The sequence below is a fragment of the Falco biarmicus genome, chromosome 11, assembly GCF_023638135.1.
Source record: "Falco biarmicus isolate bFalBia1 chromosome 11, bFalBia1.pri, whole genome shotgun sequence".
Classification (NCBI taxonomy): Eukaryota; Metazoa; Chordata; class Aves; order Falconiformes; family Falconidae; genus Falco; species Falco biarmicus.
Window position 1 is genome coordinate 22,830,273 of NC_079298.1, and position 20,802 is coordinate 22,851,074.

At 46.4% G+C, this 20,802-nt stretch overlaps 1 protein-coding gene and 1 long non-coding RNA gene across 2 annotated transcripts in view; one reads left to right on the forward strand and one right to left on the reverse strand.

The window, feature by feature from the left end:
- Positions 1–15,656, forward strand: LOC130156956 (uncharacterized). The gene is made up of 4 exons (XR_008824658.1): positions 1–238; positions 6,004–6,117; positions 8,433–8,618; positions 15,503–15,656. It is a non-coding gene; the product is annotated as an uncharacterized LOC130156956 (long non-coding RNA).
- Positions 15,657–18,515: 2,859 nt separating this feature from the next.
- The window catches only part of DPYD (dihydropyrimidine dehydrogenase), a 367,004-nt gene continuing 364,717 nt past the window's right edge, over positions 18,516–20,802 (reverse strand). Inside the window, exon 23 of the mRNA XM_056356052.1 lies at positions 18,516–19,978. Coding sequence (XP_056212027.1) covers positions 19,808–19,978 — 171 coding nt within the window. The 3' untranslated portion in view covers positions 18,516–19,807. The remainder of the gene's footprint in view (positions 19,979–20,802) is intronic.

Consider the following 20,802-nt stretch of genomic DNA (forward strand, 5'->3'; position numbering starts at 1 on the left):
AAGGCACCACAGTGTTTGCATTTGCCAGAGCTGGAGACACTCGAGGATCTAGTTATGCCCCTGCTGGTGCATTAAAGGAGTGACTTCAGGCCATGGATGGGTGCACTTTGGTCTGCGGATCTGATCTCCAGCTGTGCTTGCACACTGGACATGTCTTGCTTACAGCTGTTCGGAGAGGTGTTCAAGACTGCAGCAACCAGCACGAGGATGAGCAGGTCTGAGGCACGGATCTGTGTGCGTGAGTACCACCTTCTTCCCTGTAACACGCCCACCAAAACCAGAGGCCACAGTCTAATACGTGAGATTTCCTGTTGTGCCTTTTGGCGCTCGTCCGTAACTTTGATCAGGCAGAGGGGAGAGCTTGAGAAGGACGGCTTGAGACCTAGCTAATACGTGTGAAGATCGTGCTAATCAAACAACTAGAGACACAAAGAAAAGCTGATGGGTCATACCTGAAGGAGTGGGGCTGCCACCCTTGGACCAAACACTCAGCCAGAGGTGGGGAGGGGAAGGTGGACTGCTGTGCTGAGGGGAGGTCTAGTGAGGTGGCACCAGCGTGTGGCACTGCACAAGTGACCATTGGCCAGCTCTGGGAATTAGCCCCGCTGCACAAATTGCTCGGTTGCACTTCTCAGTGCTCTGGATTATGCACGTTCTTCTGATTCCTGATGCTGCAGTGCGTAGTAATATCCTGCATGACGTTAAATTCAGTAGCAAACACCAGTGCGGAGGCTTGTAAGACCGGTGCAGTGCTCGGGGACCAGCAGCAGAGCAGGGCTAGGGAGACACAGGCTGGAAGCACTTCTTCCATCGGCGATGATCAAAATGCCAAATCTGTGGCTTAAGGTCAGGCATTGTCCCAGACAGACAAGAGCTTTCCCTCCTCCTGTTGCTCTGCAAGGCAGACTTCCAAAGGCCTCAGCTTTGTTTTCACTCTACATGTTCATTACTACTTTTTAATGACTGAATTCTCACTCAACCATGAAATAATTTAGGGAAAACTGCATTAGCAAGCAGACTTGCTAAATTCATAATTAAGGTATTTTCAAATATTACGGATGGAAATTAATTTACTGTGCTGTCTGTGGAAACAGTGCAGAAGACAGTAGGTTGTCTTGTGGAATATTTATGAAATACTTGCTGGTATTGGCAGAGGACATAGACAAGTCCGTGGCAATGCAGCAGTGAGGGTGCTGGTGTTTGTGTAGCCTGGGAACATTTATTTCCACAGTTCAAAGAGCAATCAGCGGACCATTATTTCCGCTCCCCACCCACGATAACCGAGCAGGGTGCTGTTCTGGCAGCGAGGCCATGCCCCACCGAAAGGTGCTGGGGAAGGGGGTGAAGCCGTCCCTGCGGTGGGTGCTGCCTGCTGCAGGGAGAGGTCTCGGCACAGCACCTCCGTGGAGGGAAAAAAGGCAGGTGATGCAGAGTCTCCCTCTAAACCTACTGTTATTTGAGGAGATGTCCAAAAAGCACAGTTTCCCTCCAGGCCCCTCAGGCAGGGGGTTTGCAGGCTGCAGACCCCGCGGCAGCGCAGGCAGCCCTGCATTCAGCAGCATCGCCTCGGTGGCTGCTGGAGCTGAGGTCAATTGCACGGTGCTGGCGGTGACATACCCTGAACTGATGTTTTTTTCTTTTTTCTTGTTTAATTATATTTCCCCTTAATTGTGTCCAAGGATGTTTTTTTAAGAGGAAACTGGTGGCGAGTGTGTTAGAAGGTCCCTGGAGGATTTTAGCGAAACATCAAATGTCCTCCTGTCCCTTTGCAGCCCAAACACTGGTTAGCTCACCTGTTCTGTCACCTCTGCCAGGGAGACTGGGGCTGGTGCCAGTCAGGGAATGGGCAAGGAAAAGGTTTTGGCAAGGAAAAAAGTTGTTTTGGTGAAACTAAATTGTTTCACAGAAATGACAGGCTTTTAATGCATTTACGTTGGATAAAGACATGAAAAACCTAATTTAAATTGTTTTATTTGGGCTAATTTTGTTTCAGAAAAGGAAATGAAAATTTCATTTCTGCATGTTTATTTTAAAATATTTTTTCAAATTAATATTGACTACTGTCATCTTAAATAATTTAAACATTCATTTTCAGCTTTTAATTTAGAAATAATCATGAGCTCAACCTGCTGAAAATAAATGGAGACGCTGATGTAGCAAAACAATGATTTTCAATAAGCTGGTTCTAAGAGGCAGCCATCCTCACTGATTTAACAAGTGACATAAAAGAATAGGAAAATTTCAGCATTTCCATTACATAATGATTCCAGTAGGTGATGCAGTGAACTGAGCATCTCACAGCTGAGCTGTTAGGATAGAAAGTAAAATAACTGAATAGATAAGATTCAAAAAGAAAAATCTGAAATTGTGATTACAATAATTTTGGTATTTTTTTTCTCACATTTCCTAGATTTTAGGAGAAACTTTTTTTTTTTCCCCAATTGATACAAATACAAACTACGATCAGTAAACATGTCCTGCAATCCTGTATTGCAACAGGCTGGCAGTATGACAGAGTGGTTGAGCTGAGATTAACCCAAAATGAGCAGGAGTATTTGTACGCACAGGAGAGGAGAGAAAAGACAAGGCAGAGTAGCAGTCCTGCTGCTTCTGAGGGGAGGCTGAGCAGTCGCGGCACTGATTGCACCCACGTCTGGCCTCTTGGAGCTGTGTCGGGCACCTGCCTCTGGCAGGATTTGCAGCCTGTGTAACTCGAAGTCGGTGCACCCTACATGGGCATGTGTGGTCCACGGAAACCCCAGCAGGGAGTTGTAAATCTCACGAAAGGACTGACGCCAGCAACGTGAGGTGGTCCCCTCTCACATCGCTGCTGCATCAGTCTACAAAAACAGGGTGGAGAAGGCAAAGAAGGAGGTGTATTTTAGGAGGTGTAACTTTAAGATCTCAGTGGGGAAAAGTTTTGCATCCTTCCTTCATATGAGACTGTGTTGAACCAAGCAGGGTTAAACTTAATCACAAAAGGAATCCACACGGGCAGTGAAGGTGTTGATGGCCTGTCGCTGAGATGTGATGTCAGGATGTGAAAGTTAGGAATGGAGATGATGTGCTGTGTAGCCTGGTGCTACACCGCTGCTGTGTTTTCACAGGGAAAGCTGCTGTCAGCCTTGCCCTTGGAGGATGCGATGCTGGTTGTAGGGTGGGGATCAGGGATTCAGCTACCCCACACAGCCTCTACGGCTGCATCTCTAGCAGGCTGGCTTGTGGGGAGAGCAAGAGTTAACAGCTAACTTTGTTTTATGGCCAGTACATGTGGTAAACAAGATTATCTATAATGAGATTAGCCTTGGACAGGCTAAACCACTGATGAGTTCATCTTGGTCCGAGGCAACCCTGAAGCAGTTGTAGCACCACAGAGGGTCTGAAGTGGTGCTGGCTGTCCCAGCGTGCCACGGCCCTGCTGGGAGGTGGTGGCTTCTCCTTTTTAGATGGGAGGACAGCCGCTCCTGGTGACAGGCGGCTGTGAGTAATGCATCTCTCTGTAGGCATATGATGCAAATGGACTTAATAAGCTTCAAAGAATCATCTCTGGTTGAAACTGAGTACAGTTATAAGTTACACCGGGAAATATTTGTGAGGCACCCTGTGACAGACCCGACAGCGTCAGGTCTGTCACCAGCTGCTCTCTGTGCACATGTATGGACAGAGGTGGGAGCTTTGGGCTTTGCTGGTGCTGGCAGCCCGCTGTGAGAGGCAGAAGCTGGGCAGGACATGCAGAGCCCAGAGCCCCTCCTGTGACACAAGGAGGGTCAGGTGCAGAGCAGCGAGCTGCTGTGGCCTGGAACCCACCAAGGTTGCAGTGCCTGGAGGAACATACAATGTGTGTTATGGGGGGCAAGGGAGGGAATTGGTGTAGACTTCAATGAACGGAACTGCAACAAGATGCCCGACAGCATGTGTCCATGCTGTCCTTGAACAAGCAGACTTTTTATCTGGGACAGACTAAGTTAGTTATGGGTTTACGTAGGCACGTAGAGGGCAAAATAAAAAAAAGAAGAGTAACCTGGAAGCAGATTGAAGTCCTTGGCTTCAGCAAAACTGTCCTGTGTTTCCACATTGTTTTCTCAGTGTGTTGCACACAGCTTCTCTAGAGGGGCCACCCATAGCAAAAAGCACTGAAAGGCATAAACCCAAACAGGGATTTAAGAGAGAGGGCCTAAGCCTCTGCGAAGGAGACCTGGGGTGTTCCTGCAGGAGGTACGGTACTGCTGGGGAGAGCTGGACACACACTATGCAGATCCAGCCTCAGATGAGCTTGTATTTGCTAATGTAATTTAAATCACTGGTTCTGACCTCCCATATGCTTAAACCAGCCATTAGATCTCTGTGTCTTACAGTGGTGTAAATTAAATTAAAATCTATCCTTGTAGTGCTGTTGCAATGAAGCACTGATCTAGTGGTGGTTTCATGCCAGCTCAGCATTATCCATCCAGGCTGTCCCAGTAGTCCCACTGGGAATACATCTCACTTAGTCTGAAGTTCCTGCTACAGTAATGCACAAGGCAAATGGAGAATTACAAACATTTTAGCAAGCACCATTTATATTCCAGCCAAGCCACTGCCACTTGCTGGTTTTGGACCCTTTGTTTCCTTGGCCAAACCTCACTGTCACCCATGAGCTTTTCAATATTCAAAATCTAAATCAATTTGGTAACTTCTTTTTTTTCCCCCGATCAAATATTAAATGGTTATTCTACTTTCAGTATTTAGTCTTTTTAACACATTTAAATTCTTTGACACATTAAATTCTCTGTTTAACAGAAGAAAATATGACCTAAAAGTCTTTGAAGCAAACCTACTCCTTTCTTTTCCTGTTGCTTTTCACTAAACACGTCTGTAGTGCTAAACTGAAACTATGCTGCTTAAACTTGATAAAGTACTGCATCAACAACAAAAAAGGAAAATAAGACAGACAAAAAGAATAGAAAGCAAAAACCTCATAATTCGCCAGAAAGGCTTTTCTTTTCCATCTCATATTATGCAGTGTGCAGAAGTGTCCAATTTGAAAAACTGACTCAGAGCAAACTGCTAGCAAGAGAGCAGGCATAAAAGCAGATACAGAACTGCTCACAGACTCGGATTAAGTGAGTTTCTTGCCAGCCCTTCCCCACCCCCCAGCATATTACAGATCGGAGAATTGAGCGAGCTGTGTCCTGTGTCCCGCAGTGTGTGTGCATGCGTCACATGTCAGAGGCATAGCAAGGGACACAAATTCGTCTTGGAGGTTCTCAGGGCTGGCGAGGCCTCGCCAGGGTCACCCCCTCGGCTCCCAGCATCGCCTGGGTGCGTGGCCCTGCTCAGCTGTACCTGCACTCTGCCCAGGGGCCAGCGGGCATCGTTTGCTTGGAGGGTGCCAAAAATACAGACGAACTAGATAGAACAGTTCTGTGTATTAAATTCTCTCAGTGCAAATTGAGAGTGAGCGTATGAAGAGGAAGATTGGTATTTGCTGTATTTCTCTTCCTCAGAAACCCTATTAGTGATCTCCCACTTCAGCACTTCACTTGTTGGTTAGTCCCCATTCTCCAAATGCCACTATGTCACAGAGGGAACATCAGCCCAGAAATAATTAGTATGGCAATTTGGCGCTCACTCTGCAAATTACATCTAGCAGTTGCATGCAAAATTGTCAGTAGAAATCATCTGGCTCTTACCAAGAGTTAGTTTAATAATGGAGCTTGTTTTGTTACTGCCGCTATTATGCTGAAGTCTGTGGTTAAGATTTGTTTTCCCCTCTGGCTGATGGAAACATCTTCTAGCAAAAGTGAGAGAAATGAAGCTTTTTCTGCTACACTGTGCTTTGTTGGAGTGAGAAGTCCTGAATCAATGTCTGTTCAAAATATGTGTTCACTGATACTGACTTTCTGGGGAGATGCACCCAAACGCTGTATTTCATGCACATAATAGATTATTGGAGCTCTTCCTGTTATCACTAATTAACTATTAATTTGTGCAGAGACAATGATACAATTTCCCGCTTCTCAGGTGACTGCTGAGCCCAAGGTGAACTGTGATGCTTCTTGGTACAGAGGAAGAAGGGCACCAGGAAAGACTAGAAGACACCACTTCCCTCTGTAGAGGAACCAGCTCTTCATTACGGTAAGATACATTGCCCTCAACTGAATTTGACTTGTCTCCATCCTTAATGGATGTTCTCAGGATGCTTATGAGAGAAATACACACTATATTTTTCTTTATGCCAACAAACCCTATCTTGGACTTGAGAAAGCTTCTTCAACAAAAGTGGGGTTTGCCCCAGCAGGTACAGTCCCCTGAAAATGTCTCCTTCCAGCGTGTCAGCACCATCCCAGCAGCAGTATTTTGCCCAGCTTTCAACCACCTAAGTGACCTAGCAATCAGCCTTTCCTGCAGCAGCAGGAGGTTCTGCAGCAGACCTTGTAGGTGAGATTTTAAGCGAGGGAATAAGAGATAACCACCAGGCTGCTGTCAAAGGAAAACACAACATCCTTATAACAGGGACACTACAGGATTTCTGAGGCTGGCTTTCAAAATGGGTCCAAAATATATATCCAGTGATGCAGCACCTCTGGAAAAAAAAAAAACCACAGGCGGGTGGTGTACTAGCTGGAGAACGGTAAACAACAAGGAATGGGCTGGTTTGTGTGTGTGCACTCCTGCCTCTTGGGCTTTTCACACGCCCAGGAGTTATTAGAAGACAGCAGGTACTGCACATCAGCTGTCTGCAACTGTACACATGCACATCGTTACCAAATGCCAGGAAATGCACGTTAGTTTGGGCAGCTTTCCTTGGTTTTTCTTGCAGCTCAGCTGGTGGGAACTATGCTTTGTACCTGTGACTGCACCCTTGGTGGCACAGATTATACCCCTTTTTGAATGTGTGGAAGAATGAAGAGCTTTAAACGCACACTGTGATTATGTCTTCACATGGCAGGTTCTTCAGCTGTGTGCTGTTTGGCCACTGCTTAGATTTCATGTGTTGCTTTCTTCCCATGGATTTAAAGAAATTAAGCCTGCTGTCATGCCAGCTGTGTAGCCAAGGAGCTGGGTAGGGAGGGACAGAGGAAGGTGTGATTTTCACTGTTCATTTATTCCTTGGTGCCAGTGCTTGCTTGAACTGCAGTATAATTAACCAAACACCTGATACTTATGAATCACCTTATGCCATTTGTAATGGTAGTAAGTTACAAGCACTCATGGAATGGGGTGTTGCTCTAATTGTCATGCTTTTCTTCTGGCAACCTTTAACTCCCATTGGATTAGTAACTCCTATAATGATTGTGTCTGCCAAATTAAGCCATCTGTAAACACTAGAACTTCCCAAATTCATAGCAGCCATGTTTGGGAAATAATGTCCGCATCTTTTTTAGCTGGCTGCCAGGAGAAGTGGTCAAACGGTCAGTGTGTGTCCTGGTCCCTTCCTCTGGGAGTATCCTCTCCCTGTGCCATCGCAGCCAGTGTCTTCTCCACCTGGCTGCTGCAGTCCTCGGCGTTAGCACTGTCAATGGCCTTGACAGGCCACGATGCACTTGTGCTTGAGCCTTTCTGTAAGCAGAGGAAACGGCCTCAAGTTGCCCCAGGGGAGGTTTATACTGGATATTAGGAAAAAGTCCTTCACTGAAAGGGTGGTCAGGCATTGGAACAGGCTGCCCAGGGAGGTGGTGGGATCACCGTCCCTGGAAGTGTTAAAAAATGGGCAGATGTGGTGCTTAGGGACATGGTTTGGTGATGGGCTTGGCAGTCTGGGTTAATAGTTGGACTTGATGATCTCAAAGGTGTTTTCCAACCTTAATGATTCTATGATTCTGTGTTGGCAAATACTATAATGAAGACATTTGACAACACAGTCATCTGAACCCAAAGGGCTAAAGCAGAAGTGACAGAGTAGCTTCACCACTCTTGTTGCTGGCTTGTTAACATTTATTCTGCATATGCTATTACTGCATCAAAGTGATATTTTTCAATTAAGTGAAATGAAGAAGGAAACCTTCTTCGCTGTTTTTTTATTCTCCTGTCACATGTGCAGCAAACTCTGGATTACTCCAGCCCAGTCTAGAAGGCAGTGAGCACAAAAAATACTGAAGGCCTCAGCTGTGCTACCAAGCAGCCAGAGCAGGCAGAGGTGTGCACAGCCCTGGCAGCTGAGCAGCTGGGCTAGGGCAGGTTGCAGACACTGGGCTCTTGCCCGGACACACTGTTGGCATGGGCTCTGTCTGCAGAGCATTAATAAGCTACCCTGAATGGCAGTGCAGTATGCACGGCTCTGAAATGAGTCACAAATGAGTTAAAGCCCTCCCAGTAGCAAGGCAGTCCCCTTTGCACGTGTTGAACAATTCAAGTGCAAAGGAGGGACTTGTGCTTAAGAGCAGGCTGTATTCTGTGACAGAAACCAAAGGCTGGGCTCACTGTGTGATATTCATCCTTACTCCTTGCAGAAACCATGGAGGACGTGACACAGGCTGCTCAGGGTGGTGTCACCATCTAGATCCCCCCTCTGCAGCCACCTGCCACCTTGGGCCACGTCCTAGTGCACTGCAGCAATGATCACGCTCCCCTGCTAATCTTCAGTGTCAGCCAGCCTTGATCTAGACAGAGTCCGTGCCACTCAACTTGGCCTGTTGGTAAGCACTACATACAACTAATTATGCAAACAAAAGGTACAGTGTAATAACTGCCAGGTTGCTCACACCATACCAGCAACATTAAATGCCTCCAGGCTGCTCTTCAAGAGGGAGGACCAGTGGGAGCGGAACGGCCGAGGAGAGGAGGGAGAAAAACAGCCCATGGATGGGCTGTTGGGGTTGTCTCCCTGTTTTCTGCTGGTTTTAAAGGATCAGCTGGCTGATGCCATGGGCATCCTTGCGGAAAAGCCAGGTCAGAGAAAGCTGGGATCTACGCTAAGGACCTTAAGTGGTGAGAATTTTATTCTCTGTCGTCACCGTGGAGTGGCTGGGTGAGCAGCTCAGTGCATGCCGTGAGACGGGCTCGGGGGGTGATGGCTGCCTGCCGAGGGTTAGCAGGACGGAGGGAGTCATTGAGATATGCTGCCCTGAGACAGCTGAGGGCTTTGAAAATGCGTGAGGTGACCTTCATTTTGATTTGGGGTGTGCAGTAATGAGCAAGTGGTGTGATGAATGCGTAAAGCTGACAAAAGGCACTGGCGTCTGTAAAGAAATAGGATGTGCAAGGTCAGGAAAGGTGTGCAGGGTGAAGCGATGTTTCAGAGGCAGTGAGCATGCCAGGCTGACTCATGAGCTGAACTGTGCAATAATCACTGGTAATTATTGCACACCAGCCAGAAGAAGGATTTGCATGCACACCACGCTGGACCATGGGGCCCGTTTGGGCTTTGGCATACTCTGCTCACAGCTTGGAGCAGACAGGCAGAGAGATGAGGAACCATTTTCAAACAGAGACAATATTCCGGTTGTTTTCCCATCCAGCTTCCAGGTGTGACATTGAGCTGTGTCCTGCCTGGGTGAGGAGACAGGGAGCTACTCTCTTCAGAGCAATGAAGGGCAGAGAAGTGCCTGTATTTACCCCTCAAAATATGGCAGTGCTACAGAAATGTGCTTCTGAATCAATAGCGAGGAACTCACTTATCAGCCAATATATTTTTCACTGAAATTAAAACAATGGAACTCCTGAAAAGTAATGAAACCCTGCGGGACAGGAGCACTCAGGTAACACAGGCTGTAGCTTACTGGCTGAGCGATGAGGTAACACATCTGCCTGGGTCTCCTGTGACAGAGAAATCCCAAGGGATTCCTGTTGTCCTGGGGGTCAGGTTTTGAGGCTGTGTCCTTGCAGTAGGAAAATAACCATAGTACCTCCCCTCTGGTGCAGTTAAGGCCCTTGTGTGATTTTGGTTTAATGTCACCTTACTCTCCCTTGATCTTGTCCAAATACGCAGCCAGGTTGGTGCCGATGGCAGTGAAAGTGCGTGTCGGTGTGTAAGGACATGGCGCAGATGAGTTTTACCCCAAGGCAGCTACCTGAACGCAGAGATTTTCTGTGTGCTTGTGAGTAGACCAGGCCTTGGAAGAGCAGGAGATCTACAGTTTTTGTGGTTGCAGGGCAGAGAAATAATGTTGTGCATTGGGCAGGGACTCCTAGAACCCCCCGTTCACCACTCCTGGTACCCCTGTAACGCAGCTGCAGCAAACCCCGGAGTACAGACAGCTCTTGCTGGGGCTTTTGGGGGTGCACCCATTGGTACCTCAAACACCGTTTCCCATCCCCAGCTCGGCTTTAGGCTATGTCTGCTGTAGACGGAAGCGTTTGGAGATGGCTTTGGAGACAGACAGCTTTTTATCAGTGACTCATGTCTTGCTTAGAAACAGAAACTTAACCACAAGCAATAATTAGCATCTGTCTAGACTTATATATGAAATGTGCAATATATAAAGTATACATATTTATATAGACACACACACAATGTATTGCGGATAAGTACATGTGAGGCGCTGCTTGTATGCCTAAGATTTCATGCAGCGAAGTACCATTTCAGCTTAAGTAATACGAAGTCACACTCTTTCGGCTGTAATAATAGACATTCCCAATCTATTTTTAGCCGCACCTGGCTAATTCAGCAGCGCTGGGCTAACAGCGGTGCTCTCCCTTCTCCTTTCATGCTCTGCGGTTAGGGTGGCACGGAGCCCCGGCAGGAGCCCCCCGCCGGGCCGGGCTGGGGCCGGGACCCCCGGCAGGAGCCCCCCGCCGGGCCGGGCCGGGGCCGGGACCCCCGGCAGGAGCCCCCCGCCGGGCCGGGCCGGGGCCGGGGCCACCCGCAGCCGCAGCGCCCGAGCCCGCGGCACCCGGCACCGTGCGGCCCTGCGGGCGGGAGGCGCCGAACCCCGCCCGGCCACAGGTACCGCGGGGACGTGACCGGCGCTAAGCGATGTAAAACCTCAAATCCGTATTACGGGTAACCGGGATGAAGGCAGGCATCCAAGGGGAAAAAAAAAATAAGTCTGTCCCTGTGAACTTGGTGACTCGACAGCAGGTGGGCTGCATCCCCGGGGGCTCCCCCAGCTGCGGGCTGCCCTGGCCTGTGCGTGACCCAGCGGGGGTGTCCGCAGCCGCACCAGCGCCCGGCCCCCGGCACGGCCGCGGGCTGTGGGAGCAGCCGGCTCTGCGGCGGCTCCGGGCGCTGCCGCTGCCGCAGCGGGCCGGGGCGGCGCGGCGGGCCCGGGGGAAGGCTGCCCCCTGCCGCGGGAACGGGGCGCTGGCGCCGCGCCGGAGCACGGCCCGCCCCGGCCCCGCCCGCCTCCCGCCGCCGCTCTCCCGGCGGCCAAAAGCCCGAGGCCCGGGGCCCTGCTGCTGCCGGCGGCCCCGCGGCTGGGCTGGGCGCGGGCTTGTGCCCGAGTCTGCTCGGTGGGGCCCGTGCCCGAAGCCCGCCGTGCGGGGCCGGCCTGTGCCCCAGGCGCCGGGCTCGTTCCCGCGGACGGGCCGTCTCCAACCGCCCTCGCAAACCCGCCGGGGCGCTCGGCTGAGGAGCCGCCACCGTCAGCTGGATGGTGCCAGCTCAGTGCCAGGCGCTGGACAGTGCCCGGCGGGTGTAGGCACGGCTGACTGCTCAGCTGTCGATCAACCTTAGCGTAGCCCTCAGGAGAGAGGGATGCAAGTTTTCAGCCTTCGCTCTCCGGAGCGCCGGGGAGGTTAGCAGAGGACAGGGGCTTGCTTCCTCGCCGCAGTACGCGCAGCGGCCGTGGCCGAGGCCATGCCAGGGCCCCGGAGCCCGGGTGCTACTTCCTCAGCCCCAGCGCCAAGGCCTGGCCAGGGCAGGGGCCAGCGGGCTCGGCACCCTGGGAGAGGGAAGGAAGGCAAGGCCGGGCCCCGGCTTCGCTGGAAACACGGTTATTTCAAACAGTTATTTTTCCCCATGGTCAGACAAGAGGAGTCCCAATGAGTTGCAGCTATGCCCACCCCCCAGTCACTCCTGTCTTATTTGCTGGATGTCTAAAGTACCCAGCTGCCATTTTTAATGTGTGCCAAGTTCTACTAAAGGATATATAAAAAAGAGTTGTTAAGAAAAAAAAAATAAAGTAACATATATTAATTATTGTACCAATATCAACCTCTCTGTGGGAGACAGGGTGTTCAGATGCAATGCTGTTGGAAGCCACAAGCTCTGTTAATCATTACAGGACATAGTCTTCTGGCTAAACTTACACTGCACGACAAGTTGCCCAAAACTAAACCCCCAATCCAAAAAACTTAACGTTAACTGTTACATTTACTAGTCCAAACTCTTCACCTACAACACCATGATATGTAATGATAAAATTAACTTAGTTCTGTGTTACCAGGCAGCTGGGAGGATGCTTTCCGTATGCAAAGAGAAACAAAGGCGGGAGGAGAATATGGCACCAGCACTATCTGCAATGCACACAGAGCCTTTGTGCTTAGGCTTTTGTGTCCAGGGCCAGTTGCCGTCTTTCACCTTGCCAGCTACATAACTTTCTCCTTCTGGGTCTTTGGGTATTTCTTACACAATGAATTGCCTAGGAGGAAGCACTTAAAATTTAATTCAGGTAGGGAAGGCAGCACGCGTGAATGATATAGACTGTACTAGCCCTTGTAGATTATATGATTTATACATTCGCTCAAACAGCAGTGAATGAACAGTCTTATAGCAGGTAATATGCTATTGTGCTGTTACTTCTGTGCCTTGTCTTTTTAATGAAAGTGTTTATACCTTCAAAGTTAATTAACGAATTTCTCAAAATCGTTTACACATCTGCTCTGTTTTGAGTAAAACTTCGGTTTCACGTCACTAACTTTAGAGTTACATTAGAAAAAAGAAACACCCATCCCCCCCATGTCAGGTATGCTACTTCATTTGTAATGACTTCAGATATAGAATTGCTAATAATGATGAATTTCACGGGCTCAGGTTTGGCCTGTGACTTTGCACTGGTCGCTGCTTTGGAAGGGCAGTCAGGTAAATACTAGCTAAGAGCCTGTGTAGTACTCACTGTCACACTGCTGGCGCAAAGAAAGACTAAAACCAGCAAACCCAGTCTTGGGGGTTCACTGGCACCTACCTGGGCACCGTGGCCCCTCTGTCACTGGCAGGCAGCAAGTTAGAGCTGAGAGGGTCTCCGGTTCCTGACTGTACCCTACCTGACACCGTAGCCTCTGCAGCTACCTGCCACCAGTATGTTATGAAGAGCTTTTCCCACTGACCATGGGGCCTGTTCTGGCTACTGCTGGCCAAACCCCAAGACTGCCAAGGGGAGCGCTGGGTGTTGTGCACATCTCAGCCAAGCCCTGCTCATCCCAGTCCTCTGCAGGGCTGGTGCCGCACTGTCCTAGGGAGCAAGCAAGTGCAAGGGCAGCACCAGCAATGGCAGCCCATGAGAAAAGCAGTGCAAACAGGGCTGCCCCTGCCCCTGCCCGTGCCACACACCGGGAGTAGTCCTGCTTCCTTCTGCTGATAGGTAGATGTATTATTTTAATTAAGCTATTATTTCAATAACGATTATGACATGTGGGCATGGCTCGGGAAACATTAAAACCAAGGTAAACAAAAAGTGTAACACTCCATCTGCTTTTAACAGCACAGTTCAGCAGCATGACTGTTTAGGCAGCGTACATAGCTGAGTACTGTTAGTATTTACAGTAGAACACATCATGCCAAGTTTAGCCTACAAGCTGATCACAGGCATAAGGTTTCATTATTTTAAGTGATGTATTCTTTTCTGATGCGAAGAACACCACTTCTCTGCACCTAATGCTGCCTGTGAAGTCTGCTTTTCCACTTAAGGGATGCTAAGCAAAAGCTAGCCAAAGAAATGAAGTTAATTAAAAAAAATTATAATGTTCTTCAAAAATAACAGCTCGCCCTCTTTCCAACAAGGAAAAATACAAATAAAACCCCTTTGGCAATGCTGAGGAAATATCTGGGGCTGAGGTGAAAGGGACACAGCTTGACGAGTATGCTGAAAGCTGAATGTGGATTACCCGTGAGTGCAAAAATGAATAAATGTGTTTTATTCCATTATATTAATGAAATGGTTAATTCAGTTGCTATAGCAACAAGGAACAGCCATGCTAAAAAGCTAAAGGGCTATACATAATGCCAGATACAAGGTCTCTCTAATTCTAAAGCTGATTTCCTTAGCTACAATAGAAGTGATGTGTGTTTTCAATATCATCTTAAGCTTTTGCACCAAATCCTCAAGCTAATCCAATAAATAGGCTAGTAGCATAAAATACCATATATGTTTGCACCTCATAAAACTTATGAAAGGGGTTTACCTATGCACAATAACAAGAACAGATCCATGGAGTGCAGTGTGAGGCTTTTTAAAAAGACTGCTCTGCATGTGATGGTGAACCAGCAAATGTGTTACAATGGGAGGTTCCTACAGCTGCGAAGCAGGTGACTGCACGGGAAATCACTGCAGTGCTAGCCCAGATGTCAAGACATAGTTGTGCTTACAATCCTGCTTTACCTTATGGAAAATAGACTATTTTATAGTCTTTTCACTTGCATTTCACATGATTCGGTTTATAAATCATAATTCTTAAAGACTTTGATAAGGAATCCTGCAGTGCTTGCTTTTGTTTTAACATTGAAGTCGCAGAAAGGGTGACCTGTGGTCTCGTCAGCAGCACAGAGGCCAGAATATTATTATTAAAGTCTAAGCCAAAGCAAAGGAAAGAGGAGTGGCCGTTGTGCCCTTCAGAGCGGCCTGGGGCAGCCCCCGCACAACCAGTGCCCCCAGGGAAAGGTGCTGCTGCGGAGGCGCTGCCCAGCCCCTGTGCTTTCGTCAGGCTGGAGCCCTGCCGCAGCGCAGGGTCGTGTCCATTCACTCTCTCCCTGCTGTTACTTGAGATTTGTCAACTGCAACATTGCTCACTGTGCCTAAAATAACTGGAGAGAATATAGCACACCCATAGGAGAAACAGAAGGCACCGACTTCCCTCACTGAACTCGGAAAATTCAGTGTCCTGCACCTGCTCGAGTGACGTGGGTGACTGTTACCTGCAGGCCATCTGATTTGTGTGGTAACGGATGTTCAGTGCCTGAGAAACGATACTTCTCAACAACTGAGTATGATGATTTCAGTGACGAGGCCTAAACTTGTCTCCAAATCGTAAAAAAGTAAAAAGCTGTGAAAAAAAAAAAAAAGTAAAAGCTGTGACGGTAAGTAGTCTCTAGACTAAACAGGTAAGAAAAATGGCCTTAAGGATGATGATTACTTCTAGCTGGTGGTGTGTCTCTGGGGCATGCGGTGCCGACTGCCTCTTTCTTGGCTGCAAGGCAACAAAAGAGCTCTCACCACTGAGGGCAGTCGTGCTGGGGAGCAACTTCAACTGTATTGCAATGCTGAAGAAGTAAAATGTTTGATCTTAAAAACGAGAAGGCAGGTCAATGGTTGCCACTGTGTTAGTCACTTTGTATGAAAATTATTAAGATTCTCCTGAACATCACATAGTACCTAAAAAGTGGGTGAGCAACAGCTTGAAACTATTTTTCTGCCTTTGTCTTAAGGATCCTGGTTGCCAAACATGAGTGGCCCACGCAATGCAGACAGAGAGGCACTGTCGAACCTCCCGCCACATCTGGAGGTGAGGAGGCAGTGCCGTAGCCGTCCCCGCCGAGGAAGCCTGCGCCGTGTAAGGTGCAAAGGCAGCTCTCTGCCGAGCACTGGGTTAGTTACAATCCAGCTGCCGGTAAGTCTGCCAGATTGCCAGATGTTGCCAATGAAAACCTATCTTCCACAGTTCATCAAAGAAGTGGAGCAGCCTGGTGAAGTGAAACCTTTGCCAATAAAATAAATATTTTATCTAAAGAATATTTTCTACTAGAAAATGTTGAAAAATATAAAATTTTAACAGCATGCCCAGCCCCATGTTATGGTAGATAAATAATGAAACATGCATACAGAATATGTTGGCAAGATCTTCTAATCGACAGGAAATATCTATGCTTAATGTTATATTTCTAAGGCTACAGTCCTGGATTGTGTTAAACAATGTGGTTTTATGAGGCATGGGGTTGATGACACTCAGTTGGGGTTTGGATAAGTTGCCTTGAATCTAGCAATCACTTTTGCCACCTTGAGATAAAAGGCTTAAAGACGACAAAGCTGGAGGAGCCAAAGATGACAGTAATACGTGCTGGAAGGTGGGAGTCTGCAGAAATGACAGCGAGCCACTCTGCAACTGCCAAGTCACCTCTCCCAGAAGCCACGCAGTGGAAAGCCCTGCATCCTCCAAGACACAACAAAGAGGGGCAGCGATCCTAGACAGGTAACTTGCATTTTGCTCCTGCCAAGTTTTATGAACTGAGCAAATGGTTGTCTGCAAAGAAGGCTTCCTCTAGCGACAGGTAAAGCATCGGAGCAAGGAGCAGTGTACATGGACATTGGCTTCAATGCTGGAGGTACAGGCTACCCCTCAGATTTGTGCACAAAGGCTAGTTTTAATTTTGCTAAGAGATCAAATTACTGTTACATTTTAAATCAGGAAATTATGTATTTTAAAAACCCTGTGTGATTTTTCAAATGCAGCTATTAATGTTACCAATCCAGTGCCTTGGAAATAATATGTCTGTTCATCCTAGAGGCCAAAAACCAAACTGCCTGTATAGTCTGTTAGCGAGGCACAACATCTCTTTTTCCAATGAACATCTATGGGTGCACTGGGATTCACACAAGCAGATTTGGCAGCTTTTTCAAGTATTTCTTGGACTGCAGAGCATACACTGAACAGGGGGAGCTTTTTTTGTTCAGGAATATGATGTGAATAAGAATGTGGTACTGGAGGATGAGCTATGGCATTTCTATCATAATCTAATTTGTCAAATATAGTATACAATATTTTATAATAGCAATCAATAGGACAACACATCTAAAAACTGTGAGGGCTAGGGTTGCAGGATCTCACCCAGCATTTCTTTAATAATACATAATTCCTTAACTGCGTGACTAAATCACTGAAATATATGAGCTTAATTTGGAACCTTTTACACTTTGAAAATTCATATCCCTTTTTTAATAACTGGCTACAGCGTTCGCAGAATAGACCAGATTTTTCTGATTTGTTTCCTTGGTTCTTAAATGCGCTGAATGGGATGGATTTCCCAAGACAGATGTGAAAAACCTATAAAACCCAGGAATGTGTCCTTTGTGGCTCTCTCCCCAGCCTGTTTACACCTCGCCTTACCCTGATGACTTAAAGACAGTCCTGCAGGAGACCTTAATGTGGCCGTTTCTCCGAGTTCCTGCAACACACAGATTTATTGCTGACTGTCAGAGTCAGAAAGTATTCACATTCATTTGGGAACACATTTCCTGAAACTGTTAATGGACTTGACAGAACAGGAGTGGGGGAGAGGGCGAGCAGTGAGAAAGAAACCTGTGTATTATAACCCGTTATTCCTCCTTTGGTAAAAAAATTAGAGTCTTGATTAGAATCTTGATTCTCTAAGAATGCCTTTATAGTTACTTGGGAATGCTGGATGTCCTGTGACTACTGAATATCCTAGGAAAAGCTCCAATTTTGCTGCTACATTTATGATGTACATGCGCTTAGCTACTTAAATAGGTCTCCTGGCATCGTCCTGTATTTAAAAGAAGCCACGCTACCAGATGCGATGCCTTCAGGACAGTAAGTTAATCAAGCCAGAAAACACAGCAACAAAAGACCTGAAGAAGCTGACCAGTTCAGTCGCAGGTGACTGCCTCTCACCCTCAGGGTTCATGGTAGGTAGGATAAGAAGTACACGGTAACAGCCTAGGAGAAGATAGCTACTCTTCCTTGCATCTGCTGAGAATGTCAAATGTTACCTGCAGATGATCTGATTTTGATGGTTCTTTTTGCCGTGCTCAAGGGCATGCTGCCTGCCAGCCAGCTTCTCGGAAGAGGTACAAGTGGTACATGCAGAGACTTGCCAGACTTTGCCCCTAATGTTCACAAAACAGCTTGTTCTTCCTGTGAGTCCTCTCTAGCTCACATAAGGTAAGAAACTACCAGAAGACCAAAAGCTTTAAAGTCGTTTCAGGCAAATATTTTCTAAGCAGTACAACTACCTGTTCCTGTTTTATTGTGAGTGTGAAAAATCATCAGTGATGAAGAGGAAAAAAACAAAGTACGAAGAGAAAACTATTAGTGGAGATACTGGGCTTGAGCCTGCCAGGAAATCTCATCAAGCAAGCCCAAAGTGTCAGCAAAACAGTGTTGGTGGAGCAAGGCTACTAAATGAAATGACACTTCAAAACGTTAGCATGACAGTGTACATATGTGTGCACACACACATGTGTGTGTGTGTGCATGTGGGGAAGGGATGCAAAAGGAAGACAAGTCAAAGGCAGAAGAGAGGGGCAAAGAGCATACTACATTCTGCACTGTAGGCAATTAATGGAATAATGTACACATGAATTAACTCATTAGTGATTCCTGGAGTGTATCTTGGAGATCATGAAAGACCACCTGACAAGTCTCTACAAGAAAAATCTGTTTAGTAAATGAAAAAAAAAAAACCAACCACGGACAATCACAAGTTGGTTTCAACATTTATTTTTAATTCAGTGCACAATTCATAAATCAAGAAACAAAAGTCAGGGTTTTTAATCAAAGCTTTTGCTGATCACGATATAGGGTATAAGGAATTGAACTAGTAGATCATTTATCATTATTATGAAACTAAAGGCTTTATATTTGTAAGTGGAGTAAAGCAGACAGCAATGCATTCTTATTAGAAAGTTCCTGCTGTGAATGAAAAATGGATTAAAGCTGATATATTGTTTAGCAAAACAAACAAATCTGTATTTTTTCTTTGGTTGTGAAACTAGTATAACCATACATAACCAATAAGTATGAAGAATTGGCACTGGGGGAAATCATCTTGCCAGTATGCTCTATGTGTCTGTGTTTGGCAAATGCAGTCTGCAGGGTGCGTATTCCATTTGCACGCAATCAGATCTCTGACCTGTAACGTGTACATTCTGGAACATTAATTGGCACAATTAAAAAGTTATTTAGAGGATGAGCTTGGAGCAAAAAATGTCACATCTCAGAATCCTGAGATGCAACCTGGGCTTCATAATAAGCTGGTCTAACTGTTTTTAGAGAGTTGTTGTGAGTGTTCACTGGGGAAAAAAAAAGTAACGATCAAGCTACCCATGCAATACACAAATCTGAAGAGTCCAGCATGTGTCAGTGCACAGCAAATTTATTCTGTAAAGTGACTAGTGTGAGAAAGAATTAGAAAGGATTATAAAAATACACTACCATATGCTGTAGTAGTTGAAAGTGATTAATCCAGTTCCTAAACCCTATTCTAAACTCCCTTTCATTTCTTCTCATAGAAAAATAGAAGCCACATTGCTTTGTTTGAAAGCTGTGTAGTTAATTACATCTTCTAAGAAACTCTTTTAAAACTAAATGTAATGTTTAATTACAAAATGCCTCCTTCCAAACAGTTAGCTTGTACATTGATTTTTAGTTCATTAAAAATGCTTTCTTAATTATATTTACAGCTAGAAAATACATAGAGATTAAAGAGCCTATAGAGATATTTTGAAATTACAGCATGAATTTTAAGGAGAAAGTTACACTTCAAATAGTGGACATATGACAGCCATGACTGACTAATTGCTGCCCTTCTGTAATTCCAAAACTTACTTAATTGTTGTAGAAATAATAATTGGAAAACACAGTGTTCATTGTAACAGATATCAATATTACTTTTTTTTTTTTTTTTTGTAAGAGTAGATTTTCAAGGACTAATTAGAAAGCAAATCAATTGTATCAAACAAGTGTATAGTTCACATTAGCTGTCGGACGGATCACCTCAGCACACGGGGTTCATGGCTAAGGGCAGCCCGCGCTTTGGTTCGTAGGGTGTTGTCCTGGAAACCATGCGGATGCAGTCGATAACAGGGCAGACGCTGAGACACAGGGTGCAGCCTGTACAGCTGTCAGTAACCGTGGGCAGGTGGGTTTCGGGATCAAACTGGATAGCCTGCGAACAGGAATAAACATTATTGATGTCACTCACGGAAAAGGTCAAAATTGCTCCCATTTTAGTGCCTGCATTTCCTGTGCTACAGCACTTGGAGACATCTTGGTGTGATTCTGCACTGCAGCTATAGCAACTGTTCAACTGGCAGGGAACAAAACAACCCCCCTCCTAACACTTTAAAATTAGAAAGATGGGCCAAATTATACCTTGTCAAAAAGCTCAAGGGTCACAGGGGCTAGTTACAAAAGGAGGAGTTTGGCCCATGATGTTTAAACTCCCAGAGGGATTTCTATGTCGCGTGAAGGAAATATTTCATAAGGGAGCAATTTGCTGGTGTTACTGGTTCAGAGGAGGCATCAGACCATGCCTGTACGGCTTCAGCACAACACTGGCCACAATGTGTTCTTTTGGCTTTTATTTTCAGCACAGCCTAAACAATCTAATTTAATAAATACTAGAGAAAAACACAGCATGCTGTGCCTCGTATGATTATTTTCCTTTGCAAATCTTTGAAAGGGATATCTGAGTTCCGGGCAGGCAGAGCTTGCTTTAGTTCTCACATTTCCATGCAGTGACTCCTCATTAGCAATTAGGGTGATAAGTGTATTTGAATGTGAAATAACAGTTGCAGTCTCAATGAAATAAACTCTTGGTATAATGGGAATGACAATTAAAAGCAAAACCAGAAGCCTCACACAACTGCAAAAACTTCAATATCTAAGAAGCAGGCCTAGAAAAGTCCAAAAGAAAAATACCCAACCCACTGAACATCTACTTTTAAGAGTATTAGGAAGGAAACATCAGGCCTGAAAGCTGAACTCTTG